The sequence below is a fragment of the Sesamum indicum genome, linkage group LG9, assembly GCF_026168435.1.
Source record: "Sesamum indicum cultivar Baizhima isolate 11 linkage group LG9, ASM2616843v1, whole genome shotgun sequence".
Classification (NCBI taxonomy): domain Eukaryota; kingdom Viridiplantae; phylum Streptophyta; class Magnoliopsida; order Lamiales; family Pedaliaceae; genus Sesamum; species Sesamum indicum.
The window spans coordinates 25,136,846-25,158,530 of NC_142665.1; the positions used below are offsets into that span (position 1 = coordinate 25,136,846).

The window sequence follows — 21,685 nt, forward strand, 5'->3', positions numbered from 1 at the left end:
ATTATAGCGGCACAATTGAAAACGCCCACACCAATCCAAAAGTCATTGTACTACAATAACAAGAATTTCGTTCCTCTACTTGTTGTCTCCCCGTTTTTGCCTCTCATTTGAGTAAATATTTACAACTTTTGATATTCATCATAAAAAGTGAGAAAACATAAAAATATTGCTGAAATTTCAATTTGGGTGGGCTTAGAAAATGATGATGGAGATTTTAGGAGTTAGAGCCCAATCCATTTGGAGAGATGTATTTTATTACAGAGTTGGAAGCCCATAAGCAGCCGCTTCAGCACCAAAAAAGCCTAAAAGTTTCGAAATTTTGGATGAATATAAAAACTGGAGGGTCACGTAATAGGAGTAAAACATTTCCTCTTTCACATAAAACTTCACTAAACATCTTCTCCTCTCAACAATTTACCTCTTGGTTTTGGTCTATCTCTCGGAACTTCATTTCCTGTTGTTGCAGACAAAATTGAATAGAGAAGAAAGGATTTATCCAAATTCTGAAGTTTAGTTTGATCCGGACGATTTTCCGGTTCCTGCTTGGTTTGTATAGATTAGATCTGTTCTCCGCTTTTCCCTTTTTCTCAAGGGAGGAGGCTGCTAAGGTTAGTTTTTTTCTTTTGTTCGGAGATATAAAAGAGAATGTTTTACTCTTTTAGTATTTTTGAATTTGTTTTGTTTTGGTTGTTTTTTCTGGTGTGTTTTCTTCACCTTGTTAACGTTGAAGTCGTTAATTTTTTTGTAGAGAGATGAAGCGATTGCGGGATGAGGTGTATATGAACCCTCAATTTAAGCGGCCATTTGGTTCTTCTTCATCTCGGGGGGAATCGTAAGCTCTTTTTTCAGTTCATACGCATCTGGAATTGGTTTAACATGGAGTAATTTACTTGTGGTCTTTTATCCGTGATGTTGTGTGATTTCATTGTTTAGTCGTGGTCTAGTATGTCATGTAAACAGAGAGTGGTTTTGTGATACAACTCCAAGTTAATCAACTGGGTTTGATAAAATCTTTTTGATCAGAAACGTCCGACACCCACTTTTTTATGTATCAGGAGCCTCTTTAGGTGGCCTCATTAGCAGCAGTTGCAGGAATTGGAACCAGAGTAAACAGGAATTAGGTTAATTTCTTGTATTGACTAGGGTTACGGGGATAATAAGGGAAATAAAATTTGGATCTTTATGTGCCGCACCGCCTTGATTTCTTTGGTCTCTTCGCCCCCCCCCCCCCCCCCCCCCCGCAACCCCCGCAAACCCAACACACACATACACACTGTTTGGTGATTGTGGATAGAGTTTTAGGAAAATGCCACTGGAGCCAACTAAGTCTGTCAGTTTTATTTTGGCTGCATTCAGTGGAGATGAGGTCGTAGTTGGTAGTGGTGTATTAATGGAGTTTGGTACCAAACCCTAAAGGTAAATATTTGCAATTTGAGTCTGTTGGAATTATGTAATTAAATTTAAGGGATAGAACCAAGAATAATTAAAACTTTTTGCATGCGGTGTTACAGCTGTTTCCAATTCCAGTTATTTGAATCAACCCATGGTGGTATTAATTTGTATCTTTACTTTCTCATGTTCATAAAGGTATGGACCGTCACATACTCCTGTAGGTGGTGGAGGTGGAGGAGGAGGAGGAGGAGGAGGAGGAAGCGGCGGCGGCGGCGGTAGTAGTAATGGTGGTGGTGCAGGAGTCAGTGGCAGTGGTGCGGGTGTTGCTGCTGGTAGTACACAGAAGCTCACTACTAATGATGCATTGAGTTATTTGAAACAAGTTAAGGACATGTTTCAAGATCAAAGGGAAAAATATGATAGGTTCCTTGATGTCATGAAAGATTTCAAGGCTCAAAGGTAAATTAATCTTTCTTGGTAAGAGGAACCTGTACATCCGAGAAGTGGACGGAAACATCTCTCTTTAACTCTTTCCCAATCTGTTTTGGCAGAATTGATACTGCCGGCGTCATAGCAAGGGTAAAGGAATTGTTTAAAGGGCATCCTAATTTAATCCTTGGGTTTAACACATTCTTGCCTAAGGGTTATGAAATTACCCTTAGCGATGAGGAAGAGGCTCCACCAAAAAGAACTGTTGAGTTTGAAGAGGCTATCAGTTTTGTCAATAAAATTAAGGTGGAGTTTTATTACTTGTGCAATAGTAAAAGGTTCTGAATTTAGTTCCAGACGAAGTTAAACAACAATTAAAAAAAAAAATAAGTCCTTTGCTTTGTTCACCTGCAGAAACGTTTTCAAAATGATGACCATGTTTACAAATCTTTCCTAGACATCTTGAATATGTACCGGAAGGAACACAAGGGAATAACCGAGGTCTACCAAGAGGTATGCATCTGGCCTGTGATCAGTCTATATAATTTTGTTGTTCATTCTAAAGTATTAGGTTTTGATGTATCTGTTATCAGGTTGCAGCACTTTTTGATGACCATCCGGATCTGCTTGATGAATTCACCAGATTTCTGCCAGATACTTCAGCTACTGCTTCAGCTCCTCATCCGTCCTTTGGTCGTCATTCTTTTCCTCGCTATGATGAGAGGAGCTCCGCCTTGCCCACAATGCGGCAGTCTCTAATAGATAAGGTTCTTTCTCCATGTTTATTCTTATTGGACAGCACTTTTCTGTTTGTTGCTTACATCTAACTATTGTATGTCCTATAAACTTTAGCAACGACCACGGAGAGACAGGGTTATTGACCCCAATGGAGAAAGGGATCTTAGTGTCGAACGTCCAGATATGGATGATGATAAAACAGTTATGAAGTTGCACAAGGAGCAGAAGAAGCACCCCGAAAAGGAAAACAGGGATAGGAGAAACCGTGATCAGGAGGACAGAGATCCTGAAACTGAGAATAATGGAGACACTAGCATGCATAGGCTTTCTGATAAAAGGAAGTCTGCTCGGAAAGTTGAAGACTTTGGGGGCAATTCGAATTTTGCCTCCTATGATGATAAAGATGCATTGAAAAGTGAGTATGAAGTGCCCCTGTTTCCCAGTGGTAATGTAGGTGAACCGTTGGTTTACTTTGCTATGAGCAAACCGCCCTTTTGCTTTAAAATGTTTGAAGCGGGATATTATTTTAGTCTTTTTCTCAATTTTCTTCTGAAGGAGTTGGTTACTTGACTGGCAATTTTTCTTCAACAATACCGTGTGATCATTGCACAACATGAAGAAATAGGAAAAAAGAACAGAAGAAGAAAAGGAAATACAAAAAGGAGGAAAAAGTGAATAGAGAGCAGTGGTTTTTTCCTCTGTGTTGCATAATATATCTTTCTGCCTCTGTATTTCTACCTTAGTTGCATCTTGCATGTCTGAGTGTTTGGTGTGATGCCTTTTAAAATTTACTCATGTTTGATCTTGCCAGGTATGTACAGCCAGGAGTTCACTTTTTGTGAAAAAGTCAAAGAAAGGTTACGCAGTGCAGATGATTACCAGGCATTCTTAAAATGTCTTCACATATACAGCACAGAAATTATTACGAGAAAGGAATTACAGAGTTTGGTATGAAAATTATGCTTTCTACTATCACTGTTTAACATTTCATTTGGAGCTTTTAGGTTTCGAAAACTAGCATTTGTTTCTGTTTTTGGTTTCATCTGTTTAACAGACTTTGATATGAAAATTATGCTTTCTATTATCACTGTTTGACATTTCATTTGGAGCTTTTAGGTATTGAACAGTCAACAGTAGCATTTGTTTCTGTTTTGGTTTCATCTGTGTGGTTATCAACCTTACTAATTCTTAATTATGCTTCTAGTTGCATCGTTAGACATTGTTTTCCTATTGAATAACAACAAATTTATTCTTTCAGTTGGTAGTCTGAAAGTGGTTCTTTTGTAGCTGTTACCTTGCCTTCTTTTCAATTATATTATCATGATCAATGGTTCAGGATGATCTTTGTATTATTTGACACTGTTAGAACTTGTTCGTTTTATGGGGTTTCTTATATGATGTTCAATCAGGTTGCTGACTTACTAGGGAAGTATCCAGATCTTATGGAGGGTTTCAATGAATTTCTAGAACGCTGTGAGAGAATTGGTAGGTGGTGATTTTGTATTTGTGAAGTTGTATTTTTTTCATTAGTTTGTTTCTTTTCGTTTCTAACAGATTGGCTATTTTCAGATGGATTTCTAGCTGGTGTTATGGGCAAAAGTATGTAATTTCCTGTTCCAGATGATGTTATGAATATTTCTTTTTTGGTGCCTTTGTCAACTGCTGTTGCCTACCCCAACTCCAGCCCCATCCCTTTTGAATGTCTGATCTGACTCATCTCTCTTGTAAATAGCAGAAACATTATGGAATGAAGGGAATTCTTCGAAAGCCTTAAGAATAGATGACAAAGAGAAAGAACAAAAGCGTGAAGTGGAAGGAGGTAAAGAGAAGGATAGATACAATTTGAAGTACTGGGGAAAGTCCATTCAAGAACTTGACCTTTCTAATTGTCAACGTTGCACCCCCAGTTACCGCCTTCTTCCTGAGGATGTAAGGATTCTCAATACATATTTTGAGAAACATTGTTAGGGAACATTCCTTTTTTCATCTGAAAATTTCAACAATTACAAATTTGCCTTTTCAGTATCCAATATCTTCAGCAAGCCAGAGGTCAGAGCTTGGTGCTCAAGTTCTAAATGATCATTGGGTGTCTGTGACATCTGGTAGTGAGGATTACTCTTTTAAACACATGCGGAGAAACCAGTATGAAGAAAGCCTGTTTAGATGTGAAGATGATAGGTATACTTCCTGGTCAACCTTTTGTGATTGTGTATTTTTTGTCCACTCCTTCATGAAAGCATGTGGAACCTTACTGGAAAAGGACAAGCCTCAGCAATTGTTGTTCATGCTCTACTATTTGTTATCGTGCTGACTGAAAAACTTTATCCTCACCTCTCGCACGTTCTGACAGATTTCATAGAATTTATTGAAGTAAGGAACTCTGGTTACTGTGAGATACTCAAATTTGAGAAAGTGATGTTTCTTTTATTGTTGATTTTTGAATTTGCCATATTTGTTTTATAGAGTTTCCTCAAGGGGATATGTCTGAGACTCTGAGGCATTGCTAATTGTATACCCTTTGGGATAATTCAGATTTGAGCTGGACATGTTATTGGAGTCCGTCAGTTCAACTGCCAAGAGAGCAGAGGAACTCTTGAACAGTATCAATAATAATTCAATTGGTTCAGATGGTCCCATACGAATTGAGGACCATTTCACAGGTTTGTGATGATTGGTTTCTGCCTTAATACTGCCTTATGAAGCTCTCTCACCTTCCTTGTTTATTGTCTTTTCCAAGAAATGACATGCAAACTGATCAATGAGGTCCTTTCTCTTTTTTCATATAGCTCTCAATTTAAGATGCATTGAACGCTTATATGGCGACCATGGTCTTGATGTGATGGATATTTTGCGTAAAAATCCATCTCTGTCTTTACCTGTGATCTTGACACGCCTGAAGCAGAAGCAGGAGGAATGGACGAAGTGTCGTTCAGATTTTAACAAAGTGTGGGCTGAAATATATTCTAAGAACCATTACAAGTCTCTTGATCATCGCAGCTTCTACTTCAAGCAACAAGACTCAAAGAACTTGAGCACAAAATGTAAGTCAAGCACCAATGCTGTATATGATAGCAGCTGTTTAGATGTTCCTGACCATCTCCCTGGCTTTTAAGACTTTCTTTGATATCCTGAGTTACCATTTTTTGTAGTATAACAGCCTGCCTCTAGTTTTAGTATCATTTGATTGTTCATTAGATGAGACTTCGTGCATGTTTATTAATCTGAATTTTGTGTTTTGTCTTGTCATTGCCGCAATTGCATGACTTGTATTACCTTAGTCCTTGAAGTCACTCCCTGTATTAATTCCTGCATCTAAGTGTAAACTGTCTCTCATTTTGTTGTCTTCCTTTATTTGGTAGTCGTTAGACTTCTCCAAAAAAATATTACCTATTATCATCTGGTGACTTCTACCCGTGTTGCCATTATTGGGCACTGCACGACTTATCTCCCTTATTTTTCTTGTTATCTCATCTTTAGTTGTATCATAACCTCCGAAAACATGCAATTTGAGTCATGCATGAGAGTTAGCTCTCTGTTATTGGTATGTGGATCACGGTGGCTAGTTTTCCAAAAGTTACCACTGGAAAGAGATGAGGTACCTAGCCTTCCTTTCCAATTATCTTTTAGTTCTCATGTTTGTTCTTGCTCTCTGTGGACAGCCCTAGTGGCAGAAATCAAAGAAATCAAGGAGAAAAGGCAGAAAGAGGATGACGTACTTCTTAGTATTGCTGCTGGAAGTAGACATTCGGTCATTCCAAACATGGAATTTGAATATGCCGATAGTGAAGTTCACGAAGACGTCTTTAAGATTATAAAGTATTCGTGTGAAGAGGTCTGCTCCACTAAAGATCAATTGAATAAAGTTATGAGGTTCTGGACAACATTTCTTGAGCCGATGCTGGGTGTTCATGCCCGGCTGCATGGTTCAGAGGCTAATGAAGACGATGGTGTCTCTAAACGTAAAACAGCGAAAAGCACCACAGCAAGTGTATTAGAAAGTGAAGGCAGTCCCAAGGCCGATGCTACTATCACAAACTTGAAGCAACCAAAGTCCAGCTGCAATGGTGATTCTAATACATCACCACAAAGACCGAATTTCAGCCGGACTGGCTTCATGAATGTGGAAGCCCTTGCCAAGGACGGAGCTGTGGCTTCTGGTGAAAGATTAACCAACCCTGACCTAGCTGTTACTGCTGGACCAGATGTTAATCATGGTACGCATGTGGGAGAATGGTGAAGGTTCATTTGTGAATATTATTGACTTTTTGATAAATTTTCATTACATTAAGTGTTGATTTTCGCGTTATTAAAGTGTCTTTATTTTCATAATTGGTTTTATTTTGAAATTCAAGGGCGTGGTGCAAATCCTTCTCGAACAACTAATGGTCCCCTTGAGGAAGCCAATGAAGCCAAGCCTAGTATGGAAGATATCCTTTCCTCAGAGGTACGAGTTCTTGCATTTGTCTTGACTCCTAGATTTCAGTTTCTGACTGAACTAGGATATTTTTGGTATGGTTTTATTCTATGTTCTTTTTCTGTTTATTCTTGCACCACCATCTCTTCATTTTTTTTCTTCATTTCTAAGTTTCTTTTTTCTTTATATTTGGGTGTTGAGCGCATCTGTCAGTGGGTGTTTACAATGCAGCATGGGGGGGTTGGAGAAGGCTATCATCCTGTCTTGATTGTTTACCTATAAACCAGGTATTAATCTGTTTTACTTGTGTGCAACAGGGTGGGGAGACATCCAGATTGAATCAATTGACAAATGGAGAGTTTGCAGAAGGGTCTAGACTTTCTGGATACAATGAAGATTCTGTTGATCCTTGTAAAAACGAGAAAGAAGAAGGTGAGCTGTCCCCTAATGGTGATTTTGAAGATAACTTTGGTGCATATCAGGACAGCAATTTGCAAGCCTTGCCCGAGAAAAATCGTAGCAGTGAAGGGATGCAAGGTCAAATGGGGGGTCATGAAGAGATTTGTGCCGATGCTGCAGGTGAAAATGATGTTGATGCTGATGATGAGGATAGTGAAAATATTTCTGAAGCTGGAGAAGATGTTTCAGGCAGTGAGTCTGCTGCCGATGAGTGTTCACGTGAAGAGCACGAGGAAGAGGAAGACGGAGAGCATGATGACCTTGATGGTAAAGCTGAGAGTGAAGGTGAGGCCGAGAATACTAGTGAAGCTCACTGTAACGGGGGAGATGGTGCATCGGTGCCACAGTCTGAACGGTTTCTGCTGACGTGTAAACCTCTGTCAAAGCATGTGGCATCCCCATTAGTAGGTGATGAGAAAAAGGGTCGACGTGTTTTTTATGGAAATGACACCTTTTACGTGCTATTTAGGCTCCATCAGGTAAATTTCTGATTGTTTTTTAGCATTGGGGTTTTCTGTTTGCTTATGTTGGCTGTAGTGGCTATTCTTTCTGAGTTACTGATCTAGTGAGTCTGTTGTCTGGATAGATGTTTCAATAGCATTATTAATTTTTCCCCTTATTGTTACATAATTGTCTTTTCCATCTTGCAGACACTGTATGAGAGAATATTATCAGCCAAGGTGAACTCAATATCTGGTGAATCAAAATGGAGAACCACAAAGGATTCAAGTTCTGATCCCTATGCCAGGTTGTTTACTGTTGTAAATCGTAACTTAGTTTCGGAACATCTTGGAAGTTATATTACTTTCTATTTATTTTGCATAAACATATCCTTTGCAGGTTCATGAGTGCTTTATTTAGTTTACTTGATGGATCTTCTGACAATACAAAATTTGAAGATGATTGTCGGTCTTTGATTGGAAACCAGTCCTATGTGCTATTCACTTTGGATAAGTTAATATATAAGTTGGTCAAACAGGTAATGTTTCTAATAACTTGTTCTACACATCCGTTCTCAGTTTCGGTTGGCACATTTTCTGATACTATGCTTCTTCTGCCAGCTCCAAACCGTTTCAAGTGATGAGGTGGATTGTAAGCTGCTTCAATTGTATGAATATGAAAAATCTAGGAAACCAGAGAAGTATGTTGATTCAGTTTATTATGAAAATGTCCATGTCCTTCTTCATGATGAGAACATTTACCGGCTTGAATGTGTAGGTTCCATTTAATTCACAATACTTCTATTAATTCTTTAATTCGTGCCATGTATTATTCGGAATTTTGCTGTGCTAAATTTTTTCCATGCCTGTTGTAGACATCTTCCCCTACCCGCTTATCTATCCAATTGATGGACGATGGAAATGAGAAGTCCGAGGTTGTTGCAGTTTCGGTAGATCCTAATTTTGCATCGTATCTTCACAATGATTATCTTTCAGTTGTTCATGGAAAAAAGGAATCGTCAGCAGTTATGCTGAAAAGGTATTGTAATAAGTTCCTATTAAACAACTTGAAACACAGAAAGTCTATTTGTTTTAAGAAACGTGTAAAAGTTGACATTATGTGACTAGAATATCAGGAAATGTAATCGGCAGGGAGATGACTAGACGCGGCACTTGTGTTCCATGCGCCCATGCACACACCGTATCATTGTAGTTCTGTCTGGATTACCTCTTTGTTCACTAAACTTCTATGATTGAAATGACAATACGTGTGCACGCTTATTATTCAATTATTTACACGTATCTCATTGCTTGTTTTGACATTATTATATTTATTGTAATTCCAAAATTGTGTTACGGCGAGAATGACATGTATGGTGAGTTAATGTCCTGTGGAATTTGAAATATTGTTGATTTTGGTGATGTTGTTAAGTGTTTTGCCTTATTTGTTGGCTTGCACGGTTCTTCGTGGAAAGCTGAGGCTGGGTCAGTTAAATAAGCAAGAACTTTCTGCTCTTCCAGTGCTTTATATTAGCGTATTAGCTGGCCTAATATTTACTAATCCCGCAGCAAGAGCTGGGGTCGACGCATAATGAATGAGATTAAGACAATGGAATCTAAAGTGTTTTGCCGTACTTCTTGGCTTGCATGATTCCTCGTGAATGCTGAGGTTTGGTCAGTTATAAGGAAGAATTTTGTGCTCGTCAAGTGCTTTATATTAGCCTATTAGCTAGCCTGATATTTACTGATCCCGCAGCTAGAGCTTGGGTAGGCCCGTAATTAATAAGAATAAGACATGGGGATCTAATGTTTTTTGCCTTATTTGTTGGCTTGTACGATTCTTCGTGAATGTTGAGGTTGGGTCAGTTAAATAAGGAGGAGCTTTCGCTCTTCAAGTGCTTTTACATTAGCGTATTAGCTGGCCTGATATTTACTGATCCCGCGGCTAGAGCATGGGTAGGCCCGTAATTAATAAGAATAAGACAAGGGGATCTAAAGTTTTTTGCCTTATTTGTTGGCTTGTACGATTCTTCGTGAATGCTGAGGTTAGGTCAGTTAAATAAGGAGGAGCTTTCCGCTCTTCAAGTGCTTTATATTAGCGTATTAGCTTGCCTAATATTTACTCATCCCGCAGCAAGAGCTACGGTCGGACCGTAATAAGTGAGAGTATAAGACAAACTAATTTAGCGGGCCTTTTGCTAGTTTTCTTCTTCTGAGCTCAATATTTCAAAAAATATCAAATATGATTGACTAACTTATTGAACGACGATTACATTGATGTATTTCATTGTCTAATCTACTTGTAACACGTGCAGGAATATGTCCAAGTATGCTAATCTAGATGAATCCACTGCTCTGTATATGGCTACAGAAAATGTTCTGATCATGAATGGCTTGGAATGTAAGATGGCAGCTGCCTCATCAAAGGTACAATTCTCGTACTCTTCTAGTTGGAATGCTTTGAAGTAGTCTAGCCTTGTTAGCGTATCTCATTTTGTCTTGTCCATAATTCTTTCAATTAATCTTTCACCACAACCTCCCTTTCCTGTATCTCTCTACCCCGCGTGCCGACCAGCACAGCCAACTTTCACCAAATCTTCGGTTCAGTTTACTTTTTACTGGGATCAAGTCAACTGATGCTTATTCTTCTAGATAGTTGATGCCATTGCCCATTTTTCATAATTCACATATATCATGCCATTTATGATAAATTGAGTTCTCTTTTCTTCTCTGCTGCCATCAATATCAATTCTTAGTTTGTCTGCTCAAAATGCTTAGGTTGATTTTGTTGGCAATATGTTGGTACTAGATCAAGTGAAACACAAGTAGGAGAAACGCCGTTCACAAAGTCAAATTGGTTGGTAGATAGTCCTTTTATTTTGCTGGAAATTAACTCTTGGTCACAAATGTGCTTTCAGATCTCATATGTTCTAGACACTGAGGACTACTTTATTCGTCTGGGGCGGAGAAAGGCAGCAGCAAGATCTTCACGCAATGAAAAGGCGAGGGTGCAACGGTTTCACCAGTTTTTGGCAGCCAATATATGACCCTCTCTGTGATGCCATGAGGTAGGCGTATGTGCATTTATATCACCTTTTCAACTTGTGTTTTAAACTAAAATGAAGTTTTTGAATCTCTCTCTCTTTGTTTGTATATACATATATATGTAATCTCTTTTATTTGGCACATTTCAGTCATGGAACTTGATCCTTTCAGAGAATCGCTCCAGCATTTTATTTATTAACTTGTCAACGAGTCAATAACCATGAGGGAGCAGCGACTTTCTTGGGATCGAATCATCTTTTCGGGTTAATTCAATGGCACATGCGCCATTGCTCTGTACATAGTAAGGGTTGGCCCTTAGTGTTAATTTGTAGAGTCCTGTGTTAATTTGATTGTATTGCATTAACGGGCGTAAGTATAGCCCTTTCCTGTTTGTTCCTGTGATAGATTTCTTGTGAGTTTCTGGCTGTGATATTCAGCTAGATAATGTAAGAGACAATGGGATAGGGAGAATGGCATAGCAGAATGACATTCAGCTTCTCAACATGTTTTCTTGAATGTGTATAGAGTTATCTTTGCAATTTTCGTGTTCTTCTTGTGAAAACAGACCGAATGCATGGATAGCTACCGTATCAGCATATCGAATCTGGTAACGTGACAGGTGAACACACGGTGGGAAGTTAAACATATGGACGAGATTGGAAATTTGGATTACTATACATTTCATCGAATTGTCACGATTTGTTGTATATTCCCCCACTGTATCTGACCTCATCTTTTAGATTAAGCGCTTCATTAGAAATTTATATGATGCTAGTTGCTGATATAAATTGAGTTTTGTCTGCAATGCATGCAGCACACCATTTAAGAATGGCGAAACTTCATTGAGCATTTACTTCAGGTATTAAACTACAAGCTTCCAGAAAAAAATTGACTCATTAACATCGTATAATAATTGAATAAATCTGACTTTCCTTTCTATTTTTTTATTCAGTAATTCCCTTTTTACTATTACTACTATATCAGAAAGTACATTAAAATCCATTTCTGGGTCCTGACAATTTAGATCCTTGTGTCCAAGTTTTAGCAGAATTAAATCAATTATAAAATATTTTTTTAAATAATATATCAAACACACGATAAGTTGTATTGTATTTATTGTATAATTTATTAGAATTCGATCAAAGTTGATTTGAGTAAAAAATTTTATTTATAACCAAGTTCTTTGTAGTTGACCTTTGACATAGTATTTGTCGACTTCATTATAAAAGTTGAAATTTTTTATCCAGAAATATAACGCTAAAATAATCGTTTGAACCTCATAGTTTCTGCCAACCACAAATATACCATGGTTCCAACTTCATCACCAAATACAAACTACTGTATATGCGTATAGATTATACGTGTATATATATATATACGTCTGTATGTATTTGTTTGTTGGTTATATATATAGATGGAAAAAGATTCCTGGCCTTCTGCCACCTCCACCGTCCAAGACCCACTGGTGTTGTATTTTTGAATCCTCATAAAAATACAGCTTATAATTTTGATGAAAATTGTGTTGCCACATGGAATAAAATGATTGTTTAATTTCTTAGAGGAATGTCTTTTCTGCAGCCACAGTATTCAATTTAGGACCAAAGAAAGAAGCGTCGCGGAAACAGCATAAACACGTCTTCTTTTATACCAAAATATTCAACATAATAATGCTAATTAATAAGTTAAAACTAATTTTGCTTTGCACACATCACGTGGTCACATGTGGTTAATGATAATGGATGATGCCTGGACCAAACATTTATTCAGGTTCCTCGAACCCATCAATTCTCAGGAATTGTAATAATCTACTTTGAACTTTCCTTGTGTATTTCATCAACTCACCAGCAAAAACGCGTTTTATGCCGAGTTTCACACCAAATTTTACTCGTCTATATACGTACTTTTTAAGGAAGAAAATCTGTGGTCGGCTTCTTGCATTTCTCACCACCCCTCTGCTTGTATCCTTCTCCTTCCCTTGAACAAACATCCTAAGATTGAATCATAGTATGACGATTTGCCTAAGTAGACAATCTTTCATCTTGGCAACGTTTGTTTTTCTTCTGTCTTCAGCTGATGGGATTCGGGTACTTCCACAAACTTCAACAGATAGTGCCGATCTATATTCAGAATACGTTGAAGCTCCCAAGTATGTGAATGGAAATCAGTGCCGGAATCCGGTGAAGGGCAGCTCGTTTTCTATGTGTGATCCATCACTAGTGCATGTGGCGATGACTCTTGATTCCAAATACTTGAGGGGCTCAATTGCATCGGTCCATTCAATTTTGAAGCACGCAGCCTGCCCGGAAAACGTATATTTCCATTTCATTACTTCTGTTTCCGCTTCCTCTGAGCTTGGCGATGTCGTGAGATCCACATTTCCAAGTTTGTCTTTCAAGGTTTACCCCTTCAAGAATGAAGGCCGAGTCAAGCAACTGATATCGTCTTCTATTCGTCCAGCGCTGGAGGAGCCCTTGAACTATGCAAGAATTTACCTGGCCGAGCTCCTTGATTCATGTGTTGGCCGTGTGGTTTATATAGATTCTGATACGGTAGTAGTTGATGATATTTGGAAACTGTGGTCGACTAGTTTAACTGGTGGTTCAAGAGTAATTGGAGCTCCAGAGTACTGCCATGCGAATTTCGCCAACTACTTCAATAAGGAATTCTGGGCTGACCCTGTTCTATCGAGGGTTTTTGAGGGAAAGAAGCCTTGTTATTTCAATACCGGAGTGATGGTAATGGATTTGGGGAGATGGAGAGGAGGAGATTACACGAAGAGAATCGAGGGATGGATGGAGATACAAAAGCAGAGAAGGATATATGAGCTGGGGTCTCTGCCACCGTTCATGTTGGTTTTTGGTGGAGAAATAGAAGGCATTGATCATAGGTGGAATCAGCATGGGCTTGGTGGAGATAATGTGGTGAATAGCTGCCGGAGTTTGCATCCGGGTGGGGTTAGTTTGCTGCATTGGAGTGGGAAGGGGAAGCCATGGGTGAGGCTCGATGATGGCAGGCCATGCCCTGTCGATCATCTCTGGGCACCTTACGATCTACACAGACTACACAGATTTTGAAAGCATCGGCTACAGCAGTAAATATGAAGTTGATGCCGCTTCAACTGTCTGCAACATTTATTCATTCTATTGATTCTTTTGTAAATGAAAATACGGAGACAAATGGAGCTGAGGATGATGACATTGTATGTACTGTCATCAAAAGCGATCTCTCGTAACAAGGAGGATCTTCTTGGAAATCCCGTGTACGAGGCATTACTTCTGGCAAAACTTTTGCACTATATTTGGAATCAATTCAAAACGAAATTTGAATGTGAAATTGGATTTGTCAGTACGTTAAGGATCTGAAATGATTGTTTACTCTTTTCTACTATAAAATAGTTTTTATTTTGGGTTAACGTGGCCATTACTCAACACAACTGTTCTGGAGTATAAGAAAAAATTAACTCAAAAGCAATTAGGAGATAGAGAAAAAAATGTCCACAAAAAGCAAGGCAGATGAGGAAAAAATTGACCAAATGTGATAATTCTCAGTTCCAGCAGGTTACAGAATTCATGTACACTCAGAGTGGCCTTCAGCAGAATAATTTACTGCTCTGTGCGGAATAAGTAATTGCGTAATCCATACATTAGCCTTCATTTTGGCTAACCAAAATGTTTACAGTAACGAGAGAAAAGAGGCTAGTAAAATTCCTACCAAGCATGTATTCTTGGCCCTAACCGTACTCTTAAAAGTTTATTATAATATTCACTTTAGTCAATTAGGCCAACCCCCTCATATGTCTGTCTTAAAAGGGCAGATAAGAGCTGGCAAAGATATTATATAACCTTGGAGGAGCAAAGAATTCAAAGAAATTTCTGGTGAAATTAGATGAGTTTCTCTAAGTGGCTAATTGAGATGGTTACTATCCGAAATGGGATTGAAGGGTTCGGCTATCCTGCTGTCGGGGCATTCCAAACTGAAGTGCATATTACAGCTAATTGTTAGGCAAAGGACAATACACGCCGACACTGTTGTGTGGGTGACATGATTCTTCCCTAGTTTTCCACCATAAGTTTATTAGTAGAAGAAATTTATATCTTCTAAGTTATTTGGATTAACAGAAGTACAACAAAATGTATGGACAAAATAAAATGTAAAAGCATTATGAGCAAAAAGGCAAAAGAAGAATTTACATCCCTCATTGTACTTCCTTTTCTTATAACAAACCAACAACACAACTTAGATGCAATCTGTTCTCCAAGCCTCTTAAATGATGACCCAGTAACATGCACCTGCCAAAAACAACAGCATCCTAATCAGGATCCAGGAAGGATTAGAAAGCAAAAGGGAATGAATGAAAATTTGTTTAATTATTACCGATAATGCAGTGAACAGTTAATTAATATAGGATTTAGTAGGAAATACTAGAAAGAGAACAAATGATAGCGGTAAGACCAAAGGGAAACACAAGTTGTAACGAACCAGAAAAGCAGCTTGGCCAAATAATCCCGTGAAGTGCCAATGGTCTCAGAAAACTCATCATCACTGTGTTGATAGTTCTGTATACTACTTATAGCCAAGTCGCCCTCACAATTAGAGGCCATCTCTTCTTTGAAAAATCTCTGCAGTATATTTTGAGCAAGTTGGTGGATTATTTCCTCCACCTCAGGTGATGATGGTCTAGATAATTCAGTTACCTGAGGTAAAATTTCCATACCACGATTCATGGTGACAATCAAGATATATATACAAGTAAAAAAGAAATGTCGTTATTTTATGTTATTACCATATCCGATTCCAAGGACCTTAAGTACTCCAGTAGATTGTTGTTACTCTTTTTTATATGCTCCATTTGCAAATTTTCCAGTTTCTTGGCACAGAGCTCCTAAGAAAACACAGAGTGAGAGGCAATCAATATAAAAACTACAAGGAGTTCCATCAGATAAAAACTTCCATGTAGCATGAAGCAAGCACAGAAGAACAAAGCAATGAAATTGACCTACATTGTCTCTCACTCATAAAAAAGAACTACATAAACTCCTAATTTAACAGTGAATCAACCTGAACCCACAATTCAGATCCAGAACATATCCAAAGAAGTCCAAAAAGACATAGAGCTTGAGTAGCAAAATATATCAGCTTGCAGAATAATATATTAAAATCTTATTGGACTCGCAAACTGCCATCCAAGGATCAGAAATTAAATCCAAAAGGTAGCAACAGGCTAAAAGTTAATACTGAAACTGAGAAAATCAATCCTGGTATTCAGAAAGGCACATTAGGAGGAACTCAAGTTTAGCACAAGACTAGAAATTGTACTTGCGAGTGAAAAAGTATAGCCTTTATCCATGCTTTCTTACAAGCAAAACAATTGGTTTCTTGCAGAATATTTGATCATGAGTAGTTTTCAAAGAGTATTATTTTTCATAAGTTGTGGAATGATCCAGACCACCAAATACCAAAATTGGCTGTCTGAACTTCCTGTTCGAGTACATTTGTTGATAACATAAGAAGTACCCAACATGGCAAAAATCACATGTTGCCAATAAAATCACTCACCTCCTTAGCTGTGGACAACTCCAATTCTAATTGCTCGATATATTTTGATGCTTCTGGAGACAAATCCCTGAATTTCTGAAGATTCATTCTCTCCAATTCCGCTGCACGCAGTTCGACTCCACCACCAATACCTTTTTCACCTCCCCCACTGTCACTCTCCTCCCACCTCACCTCCGAATTGTGCTCTGCAAAATCAGACCTTTTCGAACTATCCGGTGATATATCAAAGTTCCTCATCAATGATATTCTATACTCTGCATTCCACAATGTATACCTATGAAGAAACAAGTGAACAAAGTTTAGTAACATTCAGCTGCATAATACTACCTATGTTCCAAACTCAAAACTGAAGGTCCGGTAGTCCAGAAGTGCTAATCAAATTATCAATTCCTTCAAAGTGCTAATAAGATGCCAATTAATATTGTTCTGATATATTTTTAAATAAATTAAAGATTCATCAATATAGAATTCTCAAAAACATGACAGCAGGAACAAACATCCAAACAGGGCGTTCAATTATGCAACAGATGTAGTGATAAATGAAATCTCAATTACCCAGTGATGATAGAGGAGACTATGAGACGATCGAGGGGCCGTTTGGAAACCCTAACGGTAACGGAGAACTGATCGGAAGGCAAAAGCCCAAGCATCGTAGAAATCGTCTGCTTCATGGAATCCTTAGCGGAATCAGAAACCCCCTTGGAGATAATCGAATTGTCCAGAGGCTCAATTCGCTTAAGCATATTAGCTATGACGGAGAATTCGCGGCCGAAGGTGGATTTTCTGGTGGAAACAAACTCATCGGAAACTCCACCGCCGTCGACGCCGGAAATAAGGCAGGTGATTGAGGAACGTTTCCTGGGGGCTGGGGGGAGTAAGGGGCGAGTAAGGAGATGGTAAGACAGAGGCGGAGAGAAGGCGTGTTTAACAGATAAATCGGCGGTGGCCCGTGAGAAGAGGATAGCCCTGGCTGCTGCAGAGGCGGCCATCAAGAAACTAGTAAGTGTTCCTGCTGGTATCTGTTGAGGAGAATTAAGGGGCTTTCCGGCGACGCCGAAGCCCTTGGGTTTGGGGGTAGGATTCGCTTTCTTCCTTAGCTTCTTGTAATCTGCGTCTGGAGTCTCAGCCCACCAATTTCTGTTGCTGGAATTTGTCGGGTGGTGGGTGAAGTTAACAACTGTGTTTGGTGAATTAATTAAAGGACTTCACTTTCCACTTTAATTACGGATTCGCCATGGGGGGCGTCACTGACGTCACTCTGTGAAGAAGATTCTTGAGCGTGACTTTCTAATTATTTTCCCCATTTATATTTAAAAGAAAAACAATTAAGAGGAAAAATTACATAAAAACCCCTGTATTATAGAAATTCAGCTGAAAATCTATGTGTTGGAAATATAGACAAAAATAACCTATATTTTTAAAAAATATTGCACACACTCCTTTTACCATTTTCTTTTACTTAACCGCATTAAATTTTTTCTTTAAATTTTTGTTATACCCTTATATATATAAATTATTATTATTATAATAAATATTGAATCTTTTATGATTCGTTGATTTTAATCAATTTTTAATAATTCTTGATTTTCAATAAAAATTAAACGATCTAGATTTAGATATATATATATATATATAATGTATATGAACGATTATGTATAAAACATACAAATTTATATGTAAGTACTATATATCATATATGTACCAGTGGAGGGCTACTGGTGCTCACAGTTTAGACGACGACGATGTTGCCACCCAGATTTGGGTTGGTGACAGGCGTCGTCGACCAGGACGTCGCCGTCTAAATCTAGGCAGCAACATCGTGTCCAAATTATTATTTTTTTAATAAATTTAAACTTTAATAATGGAGATGAGTTGATTAGTCCCATAACTTTTGATACACTAAAATTTAATTTGATGATCATTAAAATAAAAAAGAAATATATAATAACTAAAAATTTAATAGTAATGTGATATAAAATTTAACAGCGTTAGGTGCAATTATCAGAAAGGAAAGTGTACACAAGATTTAAGAAAACAAATAGGTCAAAATGTTATACCACACTCATTTTTAGCGCATGTAAGGCACTTCATTTTTTTTCTTTTACAAGTTTATAATTATAGGGGCTTTTTTTAAAAAAAATATTTAATCAACACAGGTAAGTTTTTAATAAATTTTATATAATAGGGGGTATTTTGCAATATTTTCCAATTAAGAAAGTAGTAGAAATCTGAAATGTGAATGTTGATGCTGAGTCAGCTCTGTTGTTCTGCTACTTGTGCAATCTTCTCATCATGGCCTGCATTAAGGTTTTCAGGACCTCTTTTTATATTAATAATATATTTACATTCTAAAATTAAATAATATATAATTTTATTAATTTTTGAAAGGTAAATTTAATAGAATTATATAATCCTAAATCTTGTATGAAATGAGAAGTTTATTAGATAATGAGGACGGAATGGATTAGAATTAGATTGGAGTAGAAAAAAAAAAGAAAAAATGAATGGGAATTATTGAAAGAAGGCCCATTTGAATAGACTTCCAATATTTGGTGTTTGATAGATAGACCCAATAACCATTTATATATATATATATATATTTAATAATGGGCCTACTGGATGGATACCTTTATATGAATCAATATATATTTGCCGCCACGAATTCCAATTCGAGCTCCAAATTTCACATCCATTTGTTTGGGCCATTCAAATTTAATTGAATGAACAAAAAAAGATTTCCACTATATTTCCAAATTCAGCCAATTGCTCGTTTTCTTTGGGCGAAATGCGTCTGGGATTTGGGATTTTCTGGCCACAAACAATCGTTTGCTATGATTATAATATTACCCTTTATTTGTGTGTTTTTTTTTTTAAATGGAACACAGACGTATAATTATTTTATGAGTCATATACATTCATGTATTATGTTATATTAAGCGAAATAATTTATTTAAATTTCAAAATATTTTGAACTATAATGACATATTTTCTCAAAATAAACATAATATGACCACCCTTTAATTTTGATGTAGGTGAAGGTGTTGGAACACCAAATTAAATGGCTTGAGAATTTAGAATTTTAGTCATTCATTTCTAAGGCTTTATAAGCATTAATTTTCAGTTAGATTATTGTCAGTTGATTTATAAAATGATTTTTGAAAGAAATTAGTGGCGATCCAAAAAAGAAAGAAGCAAATTTAATGTATTATATACAATAGTAGGATTAAAGAATGGAAAATAGCTTCCTTTTTGGACAAAACAAAAAAAACAATTTAGCTATTTGAAATGATTTATTTGGCAGGGAAGTCGTGGGTAGGCGGCAGCAGCAGCCGCCAGGGCACAGCGTATGTTCCACGCGAGAAAAGTCGCCCAAGTTGAAAACCCAGCTGTATTCATTTCCCATTTCCGTCTCCTCTCCATCCCTGAACCTGAAGAAACGCGTTGGCTGGTTTCTCCTCGAACCATTTTATACATTCAGTCGTGAAATCCGGTCCGCCTCAACTTAGATTTATGGCTTCCTCAACTACTCTCAAGCGATGGCTCCGCCCCGAGGTCCCTCCCTAGATCTTCTCGCTTTTTTTCAATATCATTTGTTGGTTGAGGAATTGACCAGATCTGATTTTTCTTGTGTTATACTTTTAGGTCTATCCGTTGTTCGCTGCCGTTGGAGTCGCCGTCGGGATCTGCGGAATGCAGTTGGTCCGTAACATTTGTATTAACCCTGAAGTCAGGTAAGGCTCTGTGGCTTTTTGCAGTTTGGATTTAAAGTGTACATCTCTGTACACATCGCCTGCCTTTCGATAATCGGACTCTATGATAATTGATTATTCTCTATGTTATGCATTTGTTGATGTATGTATGTCAATTTAATCAATTATATGATATCTGGTTTTTAATTTCAAATTAGTGTAGGGAAAAGTGATTCCAGAGAATAAAAATTAAATAATTCACAATAGCTTCAATACATTAATTCTATAATCTATTACTAATGACAATCATGTACACCATTATATTTGTACTTACTCTACTTGGAATTTTCTTATTATCACGACAAGTTTCTTCTGTATTTAAAAATTCAAACCTTCAATTTCTGTACGAGGGAGAAAAGAATAAAAGATGCATTACTATCTTTAAATCTGGCACATGCATTATTCATTCACCATACTGCTATTGTTTCACCCAATCTTAAACAGAAGAAATGATCATTTTTGTGTTATTTTCGAATGAAAATGATGAGATTATATACTTGTATTTGCGGAATGTAGGGTGACTAAGGAAAACAGAGCTGCTGGTGTGTTGGATAATTTTGCTGAGGGGGAGAAGTATGCTGAACACGCCCTGAGGAAGTTTGTTCGCAACAGAGCTCCTGAAATCATGCCATCCATAAATAGTTTCTTCACCGATCCTAAATATTAATTTATTGTTGATTACAATTGTCTCCTAGAGTATAGTAATTATTGAAAATGCATTTTTTTGTCTCTAATTGGCCCCCAAAAAATAAGGGGGATTTAGAACACAGTAAGTTTGAATAATTTATGGAGATATTGGTATGGAGTCCTGAATAATAATTCATCTATTTCATGATTTTCAACACATTCTATAGTTTTGTTCTCAATTGCAGTAGAAATATTTCAGTTGCATTTTTTTTTCACATGTGGGTACTTGTGGGTCGATCTAATTTTTTGCCCAAGATGGCAAAGAGTGAGGCTGTTGCTCTTTTATTTCATTGATCAAGTGATATTTAACACTTATATTGATGCAAATAATGCCCAAACTCTGGATCTCTGTTGAGGTATACTCGGGTTTGGGTGTGAGATGTGACAAATGTAGGCGGATGTACAATAAGTCTCCTGGGAGTGAAAGATACACTACTATCTCATGGTTGAGTTCTATGACAAAAATGAGGAAGAAATGTAGGGTAGAGCACATGTAATGGAAAAAAATTATATAGGGTGACAAAGAAGCAAAGCGTTAAGGTTATGGAAGCCCATCACGCCTTTGTAAAACAGTCAGGTTACGTTCTACATGGAATGCTCTACTAGAGTTAGATGCTCTCTAGTTCTCTTTCCAGTTACACTACATATCCAATCTCTTTAGTTCTCTCTTCCACGGGGCACAACTTACAACACCTTCGATGAGAACAGAAAATTTAACAAGACCACAAACCAACTCATACTTGGTGAGCCAAATTAGCCCATGACTAGGGATGAAT

General features: G+C 37.5%; 4 protein-coding genes across 5 annotated transcripts; 3 read left to right on the top strand and 1 right to left on the bottom strand.

Moving 5' to 3' along the window:
• The first annotated feature begins 339 nt into the window (after positions 1 to 339).
• On the top strand, positions 340 to 11,456 carry LOC105177188 (paired amphipathic helix protein Sin3-like 2). 2 transcript variants are annotated; one of them, XM_011100242.3, is made up of 24 exons: positions 340 to 608; positions 749 to 832; positions 1,588 to 1,851; positions 1,944 to 2,127; positions 2,236 to 2,334; positions 2,415 to 2,588; positions 2,674 to 2,974; positions 3,371 to 3,507; positions 3,969 to 4,044; positions 4,129 to 4,158; positions 4,292 to 4,488; positions 4,583 to 4,737; positions 5,092 to 5,219; positions 5,346 to 5,600; positions 6,219 to 6,773; positions 6,912 to 7,003; positions 7,291 to 7,911; positions 8,083 to 8,180; positions 8,273 to 8,411; positions 8,494 to 8,646; positions 8,748 to 8,911; positions 10,188 to 10,299; positions 10,791 to 10,940; positions 11,067 to 11,456. In XM_011100242.3, the coding sequence occupies exons 2-23, from the start codon at positions 753 to 755 to the stop codon at positions 10,917 to 10,919; spliced, it is 4,143 nt and encodes a 1,380-aa protein (XP_011098544.2). In that variant the 5' UTR covers positions 340 to 608; positions 749 to 752; the 3' UTR covers positions 10,920 to 10,940; positions 11,067 to 11,456. The 2 variants fall into 2 exon arrangements, with proteins under 2 accessions (XP_011098544.2, XP_011098545.2); XM_011100243.3 differs by having other exon boundaries at positions 4,295 to 4,488.
• A 1,368-nt stretch (positions 11,457 to 12,824) lies between these two features.
• On the top strand, positions 12,825 to 14,329 carry LOC105177186 (putative galacturonosyltransferase-like 10). The gene has a single exon (XM_011100239.3). The coding sequence runs from the start codon at positions 12,924 to 12,926 to the stop codon at positions 13,989 to 13,991; it is 1,068 nt and encodes a 355-aa protein (XP_011098541.1). The 5' UTR covers positions 12,825 to 12,923; the 3' UTR covers positions 13,992 to 14,329.
• Positions 14,330 to 15,052: 723 nt separating this feature from the next.
• Positions 15,053 to 17,633, bottom strand: LOC105177187 (seed maturation-like protein). Its single transcript, XM_011100240.3, has 5 exons — positions 17,029 to 17,633; positions 16,474 to 16,747; positions 15,701 to 15,799; positions 15,397 to 15,611; positions 15,053 to 15,206 (listed from the first exon to the last, which is right to left on the bottom strand). The coding sequence occupies exons 1-5, from the start codon at positions 17,460 to 17,462 to the stop codon at positions 15,131 to 15,133; spliced, it is 1,098 nt and encodes a 365-aa protein (XP_011098542.1). The 5' UTR covers positions 17,463 to 17,633; the 3' UTR covers positions 15,053 to 15,130.
• Positions 17,634 to 19,765: 2,132 nt separating this feature from the next.
• LOC105177185 (uncharacterized) lies at positions 19,766 to 21,066 on the top strand. Its single transcript, XM_011100238.3, has 3 exons — positions 19,766 to 20,025; positions 20,116 to 20,204; positions 20,739 to 21,066. The coding sequence occupies exons 1-3, from the start codon at positions 19,984 to 19,986 to the stop codon at positions 20,887 to 20,889; spliced, it is 282 nt and encodes a 93-aa protein (XP_011098540.1). The 5' UTR covers positions 19,766 to 19,983; the 3' UTR covers positions 20,890 to 21,066.
• The last annotated feature ends 619 nt before the right edge of the window (positions 21,067 to 21,685 follow it).

Bases quoted from the DNA above. Each gene is read 5' to 3' on its own strand.
- LOC105177186 (XM_011100239.3), top strand. From the start codon at position 12,924: ATGACGATTTGCCTAAGTAGACAATCTTTCATCTTGGCAACGTTTGTT.
- LOC105177185 (XM_011100238.3), top strand. From the start codon at position 19,984: ATGGCTTCCTCAACTACTCTCAAGCGATGGCTCCGCCCCGAG. The intron at 20,026-20,115 runs GTCCCTCCCTAG...TTATACTTTTAG, and splicing joins AGCGATGGCTCCGCCCCGAG to GTCTATCCGTTGTTCGCTGC. The intron at 20,205-20,738 runs GTAAGGCTCTGT...TGCGGAATGTAG, and splicing joins TGTATTAACCCTGAAGTCAG to GGTGACTAAGGAAAACAGAG.
- LOC105177187 (XM_011100240.3), bottom strand. From the start codon at position 17,462: ATGGCCGCCTCTGCAGCAGCCAGGGCTATCCTCTTCTCACGGGCCACC. The intron at 16,748-17,028 runs GTAATTGAGATT...GTTTCTTCATAG, and splicing joins GTCTCCTCTATCATCACTGG to GTATACATTGTGGAATGCAG. The intron at 15,207-15,396 runs GTTCGTTACAAC...TGTTTTTGGCAG, and splicing joins TTGGCCAAGCTGCTTTTCTG to GTGCATGTTACTGGGTCATC.
- LOC105177188 (XM_011100242.3), top strand. From the start codon at position 753: ATGAAGCGATTGCGGGATGAGGTGTATATGAACCCTCAATTTAAGCGG. The intron at 4,489-4,582 runs GTAAGGATTCTC...TTGCCTTTTCAG, and splicing joins ACCGCCTTCTTCCTGAGGAT to TATCCAATATCTTCAGCAAG. The intron at 5,220-5,345 runs GTTTGTGATGAT...TTTTTCATATAG, and splicing joins AATTGAGGACCATTTCACAG to CTCTCAATTTAAGATGCATT.